A 14,453-nucleotide genomic window follows, 5' to 3' on the forward strand; every position below is an offset into this window, starting at 1 on the left:
TAACGCGTTATTAACAGCCCTAATTTTAATATATTTTTTCCGACAGCCAAGATTAGCTTTAAATGACTATTTTCAGAATGTTTTTTTCGGATTCTTAAAGACTTTTTTCTCAAGTTGTTGTTGTTTTCTCCCTGCAGTCATCGGATGCTATGGGGGTTCTATCAGGCTCCTGGAGGTCCCCGGACCACATGTTGGGAAACACACACGCGCGCGCGCACACGTTGTTGACGCTGCTCCATTCATCTCACTCTCCTCTGACTCAGGCAGACGGATCTCTAGCGGTCAGACTCCTCTCCGTCTCTGCATCACATCAGAGTCAGACACTGGGGCAGTCCTGCTCTGGATCACTTTTTTTCTTGGGACGTTTTTTTTGCAGCGTGTGTTCGTGGGTTGCAGTTGTGAGCATGCAAGGCAACGGACGTCACCGAACTAAGGAATCAAGGAGAACATGGACAAATTGGCAACTTTTATTTTACAAATGCACTTTATATTTATTCATCTTTAGTCTGGAACTGAAGAGGAGCGTCACTGGTGAGCAAAATATCAACTTTCGCTTAATTCCAGTGATGTAAAAGTCGAGAAACCAAGTCGACGTGTTACCTGTTGTGCATGCTTTCTATTTTTGGTAACGACTTACAGTTGGGAAATGCGTTAGAAAGCCGACACATAAACATAATTTCTGCGCATTCTGCAGTTAGTGCTTCGGTATGCCACGAACCAAAAGTCCGAGCAGTGAGTGGAACCAGATGTGGAGAAAAACGGAGGGAGGAGGGAAGGGGCTGCTGGCTTACTGTCTCTATTGTGATTTATATGTATGTATACGTTTATGTAAAGCCGCAAAACAACGCACACATTGCTTTGTTTGTTCTATTTTCGTGCCGGGTGGTGTTTTTCTTTAGGCTACATTGTAAGGGGTGACGCTTGGCACCCTGCGGGCAGATGTGACCTTTACATCCGGTTACAGGCTGCAATTAACACATTGAGCCGACCCTGAGCAGCTACTACACCATTACATGTTATGGGATGCTTTGGAGAGTACAACCACCCACACAATGTCTTCTAACACATAGATTATAGGCTACTTTTTTTTTTTTAAAAGTGTTATTTTTCATCTCGTGTTTAATTTTTCCAGTGTTCAGGCTTGTTTTCAACATGTTATAACTTGAATAAGCTCTCTGTGATGTTATTAGTATTATTATACAGTGAACTGTGCAACTTCAAGATGGGTTGCATCATGATATTGTTTGTAGGACTATATTGTCAGTATTAAGTAATTTGAGCATAAATACTTTAAACTCTGGGCAAACTAGGCTACCATAAAGTATGTTCTCTTATTCACCAACACAATACATTATCATTGTTTCCTTTAATCTTACATTTTCATGCACATTTATTGCAAATGCTTCAGCTTCTCTAATATAAATGTTGCAATTGTTTCTCTTCTTTTGTCAAATTAGACTGAATATCACTTTTTTTCTATTTATTTAAAGACATAACCTTACATTTTGTTTTACTTTCTGACATTTTATAGTCCAACCAATTCATCAATTAATTTAGAATACAATAGGCAGATTAATCAATAATGAAATTAATTGTTTGCTGCAGTCCTATTATGTACTCTTACTTTGATCTTGAAGTTACATCGAGATACTAAGATTGGTTTACACATCCACTTTTTACACTCTTATCCCTAAAAAATTGGCTCCTGCTATATACACATCCTAAACGATGTTTAGCTGCTTTATTTTGAAACAAATGTTGCCTATATGCCATCAAATTCCCCTGTTGCCAAAGTTAACAATCCCTCTTCAATTCTTTGCACCACTGGACGAGCTGCAGAAGGATCGAAGGGAAAATAATCTTTGTGGATTTATTTTATGAAATGTGTTTTTGGATTTGTTATTTTTATTATTTGCGCAATTAGTTAAACGTTAAACATCTTAGCCTTTTATTATTGAACTCTCATATTTTGTTCAATGTCATTCTAAATGAGTTTAATGCTCTGTGGTGGTTTCTGGTGTCAAACTCAAGAGAAACACTGTCATTGATCTTACACTAATCACCTTTCAGAAATGATTAGATCATTTATCTTTATAAGTCAAGGTTCAAGGTTCTTTATTTGTCAAACGAACAGAGCTACAGTGTAGTTATGTCGATGAAAATCTTGTGTCACAGTCCTTACCAATACCATGCATGAGTGTGAATAGAGGAACATGATGACAGATTGCACCTTTTTTCACTTATGTGTCTACATTTCAAACACACTTTCCTAGAGGTTCCAGTTCGCTCCGTTTGTGAATGTGGCTGAGAGATGCATACCATTCTCTCTCCAGATAGCCCTCTCTTTTTCTCCTCTGCCAAGGTTCTTGGATGAGGTTAAACCTATCCACAGTTTGGGTTGCTTCAGAGGCCAGACCACCATAAAACACCAAAGAAACAAACACAGCAGGCTGGAATTTCCTGGCTATTTGTTGATTACATTATATCACGCTGGCAAGTTAAAGGCCTGTTTTTTTAATCGCAGACATCTGTCAAAAATATGGAGAGGTTACGGGAAAAGCCTGCTTGAATGTCAATCTAGATCTTAATATACAACCTTACGAACAACACATTTGAAAAATAGGCTATGAAGTGGTAACTATTTGGCAACAGCGATGAGTCACACTCTACCAAACAATGTGATCTCGAGAAGTGTGTTGAACTTGTATGGTTTCATATCGAAACTTGCTTTTGAGCCTTTTCCCACGTTTGCAAGTATTGTCGTCAAACCTGATCCAGCAGATGACCCCATAGTGGAGGCGGAGGTTCTGCCTCTCCTGGCGCGTGTCCTTGGCGTTGAGTTTCAGCCTCTTTCTTCAGCAGGAAACTGTCCCCAACATTGAAAAAAAGGTGTGACAGGGCAAAGAAGAGGATGAGATCACAGCAGGAGAGCTGTTGTGGCTTAGCTTTCACAGGGCTCAATGGCTTAAAGTAAATCTGGAACTCTGCTCTCTCTCTCTCTCTAAGTGCCCGGGAGTTTTCGCACATCAAACATCCAGTTGTGTGCACTCCAGACTGGAATTAAAAGTTTTTTTTTTATTTCCTTCTTGCTGTCAGGATCTGTAGCTTCAGGTTGTCTATAGTGGTTCACAAGCTTTTGCCAGGAACTTCTTATATATTCAAATATTAATACTGAGCTTACATTCATCTATAGGAGTTCATTTAACACTCTCTGTAAGGCTAGGCTGGTACCAGTGTTGGAATCTAGAGCTGACACTGATGTATTTCTTTTTTAAAGCTTTAATTCCCGTAGGGAAAAAGGACAAAATGTCATACGACCAATATGTTGACACATTTGTTAACACGTCAGTGTTGTGTAACTCCAGCTATTCAAGTAGGTGTACGTACATCCTGAGCTTAGTTAATAACGTTATTTGTCTATTGTGGAAGACATCACTTTAATTGTATAGTGGAAACAAATGACAGCAGAGAACTGAGGACAAGTCATGGGGATTTATATAAACTATCCTGAGGGCTTAAAAGTTTAAACTCAAAATGATATCCATCTTTATTCCATCTTTTTAATAGTTGACTCATCTGTTGCATGACTTTTTAAGCAGAAGTTCCAAAAAGAATGACTAGTTATTCACTTTTAATTCCAAAAATATAATGCTCTTTTTTTTCTTTTTATAAAATAGCTTCCAATTGTAACAGATTCACCAGACAGTGATTTTCCACCGGTTTTTGCTGATTTAGCTGACGTTTGATCGAGGAGTCACTCAAAGATCATACTGCTGGAAAATGAAGACCAACTGAGATGTTTTTGATAACTGAACCAGTGTTATATGTTTAACCCCCCTGAGATGTTTTGGGAACAGATTTGAATCTTTAACGATCACAACAATGAACAGGCAGTAAACAAGCCGAACAGCTGGGTGTTTCTGTAAGATATATGGAGTTATAAAAAGAACATGGTGGTGATTATATCGGATTAACCGTAAAGAGCACTTTCAAACGTATGCGTAACCACTCTCCCACTGCGCTCTCTTTCTGCTTTGCTACCGACCAAAAGACATAACACTGCTTCTGAGAAACTCAACCGCAGAGGCTGAGAGCAAGGAGAGAGGCGTGTCGACCGTCTCCTCCAGATTACAGGGCGTTTTATGGGGGGGCTCTTGATGGGACTCCATTGTCTTTGTGTCTATAAAAGCAGCACAGGAGGTTTTGACGGTTTGAGCTTAGAAGTAGGAAACAAGAGAGAGCCGCAGAGTGGAGTGAAGTTTCCACACATAGGAGAGTTATGTTTTTCAACCAATGATCTTTTCCTACCTTCCCCACTTCCTGGCCTCTCACAGGAGCCCGGCGAGAAGGAATGCTGTAGGTCTCTTTTTTTTCTCCTCTGATTCTCAGGTCTTAGAGAAAGGATTTATGTGAAGGCATATTCCTTTAAATCCTTTCAGCACAACCTTCATTTAGAATCACTCCTACACTCCTGATTTGTCTCTCTGTTTACCAACTTCACACAGACTCACTACCACGCACCATTATCTTCACAATTATGGCCTCTGGTTACCAATCTCTAAATCCTTCACAAAGAAATATCATAAAGGAATGAAGGAAAACCATATATATATTTGAGAAAGGGTGTTGCATTTGTTGCCAGACTTCCAGAGGCTTGCGCCCAGCCACTGCTCTGAATGTGTTAAGTTCCACACTTTTTTCCATGACTCAGTTTTCTGGTAACATTTAGTTTCTATTTGATATGTGTGTGTAGTATATGAGTATTTGAGAATACTGCAAGAACTTTGGATTAACCGCTTGTAGTAAACCATAGCTCATGAGAATCACATTTAAGTTGTGTCAACAGTGTACAGCAGTGAGAAGTCAGCAGAATGAAAACAGCCATTTCTCCCCTGGGGATAATTACACTTTCATCAATTTACTCAAGTTGAGAACTGTCAAGTAATTTTTGGTCAATTGTATCACCTCACAGCTTTTTATGATAAAGACCTTTTATATGATGTGTCTCCCACAACGGCATAGTCAAACCCAACATAAATAGACACCACACAATGCAATGAGAGGCAAGGCCAGGTCAGTGTTGGGTAATTCTTGAAACACGGTACATGTTGATTCAACCCGATTGCCAACCTTGCATTAAAAACATGTGTAACCACTTTTCACAGTTTATTGCATGACATTTCTGAAATCTCTCCCTACTGAAAGCTCTTTTGTGTCATGTGTACACAGGGATTTAGGGTTATTACAAGATTATTATTATTATTAATACCACTGACTGAAGTGTATTACCCAGGAACATCAGAGGGCGAATCTCAAACTAGTCCCGACCCAGCACTGCAGCCATTAATGGAGATATTGATCCAGCTGCTGACCTCTTCTCTGCCACATTTGCTGCTAACACGGAATGTTGCTTTCATCAGCGTTATTGACTGATGCCATTGTTTTCCTCTCTCTGCACAGCGCCGCTGGACTCTGACGATTTCGCTTTCTTCCATGAGGGCGCCCAGGGGTGCCTGGGGGTGCGGGATCACTCCCTGGTCCTGGCATCCTCCTGTGAGGAAGACAACCAGCGCTGGAAGTGGGTGACCCGGGGTCGCCTGTTCAACCTGGGCTCCTCTCTGTGCCTGGGCGTAACCACGGGTAACGCCAGCTCCAGATCGGACAGGTCTCCTCTGGGCGTGTACACCTGTGACCACGAGCCCCCCAGAATACGCTGGACCTGGAACTGTGGCCAGGTGTTGGACAACCTCAACATCTATCTTCCCTCACCCTCATTGTGGAACTCCTCCTCAACCGCCCCCCCTTCAAAGCTCAAGTGGACCATGCATGGTGGGGTAGAGGACCTGTGCTCCAAAACATATCGTGGTAAGCATGCTCATTACGTTACCATTGACTATTAGCAGGCTCAATGTCGAGTCAAGGCAACATAATAAAGGAGACGGTAGCCGAAGTAATCAAAAAAAGAATTTAATTAATAATTACCACCATGGTTGAACAAAGGAAATAAATAAAGTAATGACAGACAAGAACACGTACTGCACAGACAGGATCAGCCACAGACAAAGGGGAAAGCAGAATACTTATACATGAGGTAATGACGAGACAAGACACACCTGGGTTAATTACAAATGGGTACACCTGGAGGGGAAACGATAAGGACTACAAAACCATAACAGGAAACTACAGCTAGACATGACACATCACACTAGGAGCGCCTGATCAGGGCACAAACACATAACAATGCTTATAATCAAATGCAATTTCAATTTGACACCTAAACATGGACAACTACACTCAATAATTCCTTTTAAAATAGCTTTATTTTTTTAATATCCTTAATCCTTAAGCAAATAATACGGATAATACAATAAACATTTGTATTGATTTTTGAACCAAAGAAAAAAGAGATTGCTAAGTAATTAGTTTAAAGACAATTTTTAAAGTTAACAATGATGTGATGAACACATAAACAACTGAGATTTAAATAATATTTTACATGAAGCATGTAGAGATCTGTTTTTGCCTCTGTTTGTGACAAACGTAATTAAAGAATTGCCTATTAGATAATGTAGAAAAAGGCTAGGCTTAAAAAACCTTAGCTTGAAAAAATATCCTCTATGACTACTCTAAGGACCAATACAATATATAGATATACTTTAAAATATATGTATTTGAACATATATAGAAATAAAGAAAAAAATAAGTAATAACAAACACATAAAGAAAAAAACAAGTAAAATCCATGCCAAATTAAGAAATTAGATCACACTGGAGCATCCATTCGAGGTGTACACATCTTTCTCTATTAAACTAACCGACGCCCCTCACTTCCCAGCTGTGGTGATTCAGCTCCTCTTCTGTTTGGCCGCTGAGTGAGGAAGATAGACTTACTGTTGTGAAGGCCACAGCTGGATCTGATCAAATGGATCTAGCAAAACGTTGCTTCAGGGCATCTTTGAGGACAAGTGGCTGACTGCCAGTCACAAAGCCAAGGAAAACATAGCTGGTGTTTGTAAACTCGCAGTAAACACGGAGCTGTCCTTGCCCTCAACTTTATTTGTATTTATATATAGTTTTCAGTCCAGATTAAATCTAGCCGTGGTGATTTACTGCTAAGCCTCATTTCCGCTGTCAGTATACCATTCTTACCGATATCAAATGTCCCAAGTTGTTAATTGACAAACTGTGATGGAAGATCTCCTGTTACTTTCTTCTTTCTCCGACCTCGTCTCAAACTCTTTCACTCATGTGTGGCTTTCTATACTGATCTTCACACATTTCTCTGTAAAGTCAACTCGCTGCTGGAGAGGAATGCCTCTGCCATTAGTCAGCAGAGGAGCGACTCCGCTGCAGCCAGCCAGCAGCGGAGAGGGAGTTTCAGAAGTCTGTCCCCCCTCGTATGTCTGCCATACTTTCCATTGGTTTAACATGTTCTGGTAACTACAGATCCAGCCTCTCCCTTTCTTTCTTTGCTTTGCTCTTTTCTCCAAACCAGACCTGGGGATTTTCAGAATCAGAATCTGAATACCTTTATTCGTCCCACAGACGGGACATTTACATTTGTTAAAGCAGAAAAGAGCCAAAGACAGCTTAATGTTAACTAAGAAGCATGCATAAAAAGAAAATATTAAAGATAAAAAATGACACAATTTACACAATACACATCCTGTAACAGTTGTGAAGATATAGTGTGTGTGTGTGTGTGTGTGTGTGTGTGTGTGTGTGTGTGTGTGTGTGTGTGTGTGTGTGTGTGTGTGTGTGTGTGTGTGTGTGTGTGTGTGTGTGTGTGTGTGTGTGTGTGTGTGTGTGTGTGTGTGTGTGTGTGTGCCTGTGATATATTACAGATTGTGCTTTTCAACATCAATATTTACATCTAATCCCTTTTGTATAATAATATTTTCCGGACAACCTTCATATTTCTGTTTGTTTACTCTTCCTTCTTCTGACCACTGTTTGACTTTACTGTTTTGACTGTAACATCATCCTCTGTTTTTCGCCGTGTGTTTGATTATCCAAATCCTTGAGAAAACAGATACGGTATTTCAGTTCAGCACAGTTCACAGTTCAATAACTTTAGGCAACACGAGCACGTCGCTCCTGCTGCGTGCGGGGATTCAAAGTCTCTCCTGTCTGTGTTCCCAGAGATCTACACAATCCAGGGCAACTCTAACGGACGGCCCTGCTATCTGCCCTTCCTGTATGACGGCCAGTGGTTCCACAGCTGCACCAGCATCGGGCGTGAGGACGGTCACCTCTGGTGCGCCACCACCCACGACTACGGCAAAGACGAGCGTTGGGGCTTCTGTCCCGTAGAGAGTGGGTTATGACTTTGAACTTGATCAAACTCAGCAAGCTTCACCACAATATCTGTTATTTCCCTGCCTTCTCCCTTGGCCTAACCACCTTCTTATCTCCTCGCCTCACCGTCAGGCAGTGGCTGTGAGATCTTCTGGGACACTGACCCGCTGACCGACAGCTGTTACCAGTTTAACTTCCAGGCTACGCTGTCGTGGAGCGAGGCTCGGATCAGTTGCCAGCAGCAGGGATCAGACTTGCTTAGCATCACTAAGCTGCATGAGCAGACATACATCAATGGTAAAGATAATGTGCAAATGAAGACATACGTGAACAGAGGCATCCACTTCTGTTTTATAGTAGCTTTATTTTGGGTACACTCCAATCTACAAGACAAAATACACTAGCATGTAAAACCTCAGAAAGATACAGTACAAATAAATCAATACTGAGCAAAAGGTTAGACAATGTATCATGCATTGACATACCTGCATAGAAAAGATTGAGAGACATTTTAAGACTTTTCTATTTGTTTATAACCTTCAAGGATGTATTTAAATTGACAGTAATAATGAAAATCTTTTTGAATGTCAGTGAGCATCATATTGTATTATTAACAAGTAGCTGTGTTTTCAAGCCTATAAATAGAGCCTTGTTTTCTTATCTTGCCTGTGACAGACATGAAAAATAATATAAAATGATGAATCTATAAGCCATTTTAGCAATTAAGGAAAATGTTGATAGCGTCATGTTTACTTGTATTTGCACGGTAATAATAGATTTCTGAGACGTTGTGACTGTTGTCAATCATATAACAATCATGTCGTCCGCCCAACAGTTCAAATCAAATCAAATCCAATTTTATTTCTATAGCACATTTAAAAACGATTTTCGGTCGAGCCAAAGTGCTGCACATGCAGATAATAAATAACACATTACAGTTGACAGTTAAATCCACAGATAACTGGAGAGATGAATGGACTGGACATCAAAGCACACTATTGAGTGTTATCTTTCATTGTGTCCCCCTTCACCAAAGAAAACGTATTTTTGTCATATTTCCAAAAAATTAAGAGCGGTGTTTTTCTTCTGTTTCAGGGTTACTGACAGGCTACAGTGCAGCTTTGTGGATTGGCCTGAATGACCTGGACATCAGCGGAGGCTGGCAGTGGGCCGACTCCTCACCACTGAAATATCTCAACTGGGAGCAAGGTTAGACTGTAAAAACAACTCAACGTTTACTGCCTTTTTTAAAACCTCAAAGCATCTGTGGGCTTTTTTAAACATCTATTTCCCACAGAATGCTGAATAAGCTTGTTTGCTCGTTTTCACCAACACACTGCTCTGAGTTCAAATACACTATTTTTGGTGATCCCAGTGCTTTTTCAGTCCTTCACTGTTTCTTTTCTTAACTCTCTTCCTACAGACCAGCCAAACCACGCTGAGGAGGAGAACTGTGCCGTGATAAGAACTGAGTCATCAGGTCGTTGGCAAAATCGTGAATGCTCTGTTGCTCTGCCATATGTGTGTAAGAAGAGGCCCAATGCCACCCTGGACCCCTTCACCACTGGTCCGTGTACTGACATTAAAACTAGTCCATTAAAGTGAAATGCATCAGTTTAAGTCCAGAGTTTGAGAGGTTTCATCTTTTTGCTCCCACAGACTCGTGGGCAGATGATGAGAAATATGACTGTGATGTGGGCTGGCAGGCTTTCCAGGCTGGCTGCTACAAGCTGAATTCAGACAAGATCGAGTGGGATACAGCTCAGAAAAGCTGTCAGAGGATGGAGGCCAACCTGGTCAGCATCCACACACTACCTGAGCTAGAGTTCATCATACGCAACCTCAAGAAAGGTGATGTGACCTGATTTATGTACTTCAAAACACTTTTTAATGTATATTCTTCAGTTGAAATGAACAAAGGGGGAGAACAATGAACCAATCAGTTAGCTGTGCTTTCTTCAGCTTCCAATCTGAACACTTTCTGATAGATTTGGATGCATTTCCATTAAAAAAAGTAAACACTCCTGTTATTTATATATATTGTATCTGTTGTATTTGTTTTATGTCCTATATATATTCATGTTGCACTGTTGGAGGAGCCTATGACTTAAGTTTTTCATTGGCATGACTGTAGCTAATGTGCACATGACAATAAAGCATTGAATCTTATATAATATCAACACGAAATGGCATTTTCAAGGTGTTTTCCAGTCCTTATTATCTTCCTTCTTTGACCTTCTTTCTTATTTTATCTTATCTTATCTGCATCCAGTGGTAAAATGTTTTCTCTCTTTTGCTTCTGTCAGACATTGACCAGCTGTGGATAGGGCTCCATGATACTAATATGCAAATGGACTTCCAATGGACCGACCACACGCCCGTTATCTTCACCTACTGGCACCCCTTTGAACCCAACAACTTCCGCAACACCCTGGAAGATTGCGTCTCCATCTGGGGAGCTGTGAGTCGATCCCCTTCACCCTCACACTGACCCCCAAAGTCAGGGGACTTAATCACCTCAAAGTTATCTCACTGACAGCCAGTCTCTGACATTTGTATATATTTAACAGCTGTGTGCTCTCTTTCTGTTTGTGTCTTGCTTAAATATGCAGGAGGGCCGCTGGGATGACAGCCCTTGTAATCTGACTCTGGCCTCCATCTGTAAGAAATCGGGCACAAAGACTGATGGGAAGCCAAAACACCAAGACTGCAAACAAGTAATACTCTCTTTGCATTTAGTGCTTCATGCTTCATGGTGTTAAAAAGGAAACAAAGAGCAGTATATTGTAGCACTCTTTGTAACTGAAAAACACTTAAAAGTTACAATTTCACGACAAACCGATTTTTTGCCATCATGCAATAACATTCAAACGGCATTGCACTGCATTTATACTTAAGAGAGAAACACGTTTTTACATTTTTCACTGTATCATTGCTTTGTTTTAAAATGTTATGGGTTTTCCTTTGTCATTCTGTATCAAAACTGGCTTCCTTGTGACAGTTTTTTTTATGGCAGCTAATAGATATAAAAAATATATACAAATGTGGCCAATCAAAATTACATTTAGATTTTTGTATACTTATCATAGTAACATTTATTGTTATTAAAATGTTGTTTTAAATATCTTGTACCCCCTGCAGTACTTCAAAGTACCTGTAGATGTACCCATTTGAGAAGCACTACTTTAGATTAGTGATTTTGTTCCTTCAGCTCTGTCCTCTAGCATTTCTCTCTCTTATTCCAGCTGCTGGCAGTTTGTAGTGTAGCAGGGAACATAACTATTATTTAGTATTTCAGCCGTTCACCTTTGACCCCCTTCCCCAGAACTCTCTTTCATCTCTCACTGGTCCACCCCCGGCCACTAACTGTAATATAAATCAATCCATTAAGACGGTGAGCATGCAGCCGAGACACACTGACGCTGCACACTCACACTCTTCCTTTGTCTTAAGACATGGTGAAATATTTTTCATTGACCCCCCAAAAAAAAGAAGAAAAATCATTATATATATATTTTTTTAATTGTCATTGTGTCTTCCTTCAACAAGTCCGGTCAGTACAAACAACAAATTGTACCACCACTGCTTGTGCCAACATGATGAACAAAATCCCATCTGGAGAATATATCTACATCTGTCTCTGATTTCCCGGACCATAATTCATTCCATATGAGACTTTAAGCCTCTCATACCTGACTTATCTGTACCTGACCACTGTTTTCTATGGTCACTGGCCAAGTAAGTTCCCCTGCCCTTTTTCCTGTAAAGTGTGACATATGTGATCACATATAGGGATAGAAGCAAACAAAGTGTGTGTTTGTGTTCTTTATACACTTCAACAATGTCATATTTTTGCTAAATGTTTTTGATGAGTCATGCTGTTTCTCAGCTGTCATGTCAAAGATCTTTGTACGGACTGTTTGGTGTAATGAATCTTCCCTCTCCCTGGAGAGCAGGACACCATGGGTGGTAATGTGATGAGGGTCATTTGGCATGGCACATGCTGCAGGGCCCCGTGGCAGTTTGCTCCGTATCGAGCAGACGAGATCAGTTCACGCAACATGTGAAACAACAACGACAGAAAGCCCGCTGACTGCTTTAGCCACATTACACCACATGATCCCCAAATCACATACCCCATCATGCACTCGGCTCATTACTCAACAGATATAAAGGATTGCTCATCACTGTAATGTTGTCATGTTGTTTACTCACTGGAGCAGTCACTCATCATACAAGTGTTGCGTCTCTGCTTCCAAAGATAGAGATGTTATCATAAGGATAACTCAGTTTCTTCATGTGTGAATAAACAGAGTGATGAGACAACACTGATCAGCGGCAGCCTTCGGCGTTAGCAGCTGCTAAGACCCCCTCAGTCGCCAGGGGGCCCCTACCATCATTTAAATGTGAGCTTTGTTGGTTGTGTTCATTCTTGGGGATTTTTTATTTTCTGTTTTTAAAGAGACCGTTCCTGATTAAGTTCTAGATGTATTCCGAGATTGGATTTATAATAACTGAAAACAATGAGAAAGGGGTTGCTATCGACTAACCTTCCAATACATGTCATTTGTTAGACGCTTTTATCCAAAGCGACTTACATACATTCAGTACTGTGGACAATCCCCACAGGAGCAATGTGGGGTGCGGTGTCCAGGGACACAACGACATGCTGACTGCAGTGGGACTCGAACTTACTATCCCCTGATTCGAAAGTCCAGCACACTACCCACTGAGCCACAGCCGCCCCCTCACCTTCCAATTACTTTCTAGATTAATCAATGAATTGGTTTAAATTCAGAATAAATTGATAATGTCTCTCCCAGTTACCGTGGAGCCCATGTTGATGTGTTATACATTATTTAGCGGCTATAGAGACAGATATTTCACTCAGGAGTGGGTAGAGACCATTTATGTATGCACTTTCCATAAAAAAGACAATGCTTCTTTGCTGCATAGGCCATATATTGCTTATTTTCAAATCATTTAATTTACTTGTTAATTGAATCAGCTTCTGTGTTATTTTAGTGAAGGATAATACAAATACATAATGGACATATGGGTGGAACTAAGTGTGGTGTCTCATAGCATTACTATATCGTAATAGATTTTAGTTGCAATTTGTCTTGATGATGTAACATGTTATAGGTATTAATAATGGCATGTTATAAGAATTCTATAATCCAACACTGATGTAGTGACTGTAGGGAAAGAAAGGACAATAAAGAGAGTCAACAAAACTAGAGTTTGAACGGATCAGACCTCTCCAGCTGTAATCTTTGAGGTTTTTGACTAGATGCCAAATGTGGTTGCGCAAAAAGCCTGAGGTTGGGCTTATTCACACAATGCTGTATATCAACTGTCTCTCACTATCATTCTCCTGCAAAATATCACCTCCTCTGACCTCCTGCGCGTTGGCAGCGCTCTGCATCTGTACACGTCCACAGCTACAGTAGGTCTGATCTGTCAGCAGGAATCGAGGCCAGGGAAAAGTTATTTCTGCATGCCTAGACGTGTTCTTTTTATTGTTCTGTACTTGGCATACACTTGACTGGCTTAAATAGACCCTTTGTGACTTTAAGGATTTTCTGAGTGAATCACTTATGGTTTTACCTCTGTAAAGCAGAGGCTGATGTACATTTACTCAAGTATTGTACAACAGGTACTTTACTTGAACATTTCCATTTATTGTAGCTTTATACTTCCTCACCAAAACATCTCTGTGGGAAATGTTGTATTTGTTTTGCTCCACAACATTATCCTGGCAGCCTTAGTAACTTTACAAAGATTTATTTTTAATTTCCCTGTTGTCCAGTAAAACTCATGTAATTGCAGATGATTTTAAGTGTTTGCGATAAACTGATGGATGAAGTGTCTGTTCATGTGTTGAGAGAATTATTCTACTTGTTAAGCCGAATAAACTATTGAAAACACCTCTCGGTTAGAGTGTTGAGAAGCGTTGTAAAATGATATTCTCTTTGAAAGGTTAACTCATTATTTTTTAAATTGTTCATATCCTGTTAATCTCCCTTCTCTCCACAGGGCTGGAAGTGGCACAGTCCAGCGTGTTACTGGGTGGGAGAAGATCTGTCTGTCTTTGATGAAGCCAAGAAGGCGTGTGAGGACCATGGAGCCGCCCTCGTCACCATTACCAATAG

At 40.4% G+C, this 14,453-nt stretch overlaps 1 protein-coding gene across 2 annotated transcripts in view; it reads left to right on the forward strand.

The window, feature by feature from the left end:
- Positions 1–265: 265 nt before the first annotated feature.
- mrc2 (mannose receptor, C-type 2) overlaps positions 266–14,453 on the forward strand; it is a 32,751-nt gene continuing 18,563 nt past the window's right edge. For both annotated transcript variants that reach the window (XM_034089454.2, XM_034089455.2), the window contains exons 1-10: positions 266–531; positions 5,461–5,865; positions 8,143–8,316; positions 8,431–8,595; positions 9,394–9,507; positions 9,722–9,865; positions 9,958–10,149; positions 10,605–10,759; positions 10,911–11,015; positions 14,338–14,453. In XM_034089454.2, the coding sequence (XP_033945345.1) occupies positions 405–531; positions 5,461–5,865; positions 8,143–8,316; positions 8,431–8,595; positions 9,394–9,507; positions 9,722–9,865; positions 9,958–10,149; positions 10,605–10,759; positions 10,911–11,015; positions 14,338–14,453 (1,697 nt within the window). In that variant the 5' untranslated portion in view covers positions 266–404. The remainder of the gene's footprint in view (positions 532–5,460; positions 5,866–8,142; positions 8,317–8,430; positions 8,596–9,393; positions 9,508–9,721; positions 9,866–9,957; positions 10,150–10,604; positions 10,760–10,910; positions 11,016–14,337) is intronic.

Source organism: Pseudochaenichthys georgianus, chromosome 8 (genome assembly GCF_902827115.2).
Source record: "Pseudochaenichthys georgianus chromosome 8, fPseGeo1.2, whole genome shotgun sequence".
In the NCBI taxonomy this organism is placed as follows: domain Eukaryota; kingdom Metazoa; phylum Chordata; class Actinopteri; order Perciformes; family Channichthyidae; genus Pseudochaenichthys; species Pseudochaenichthys georgianus.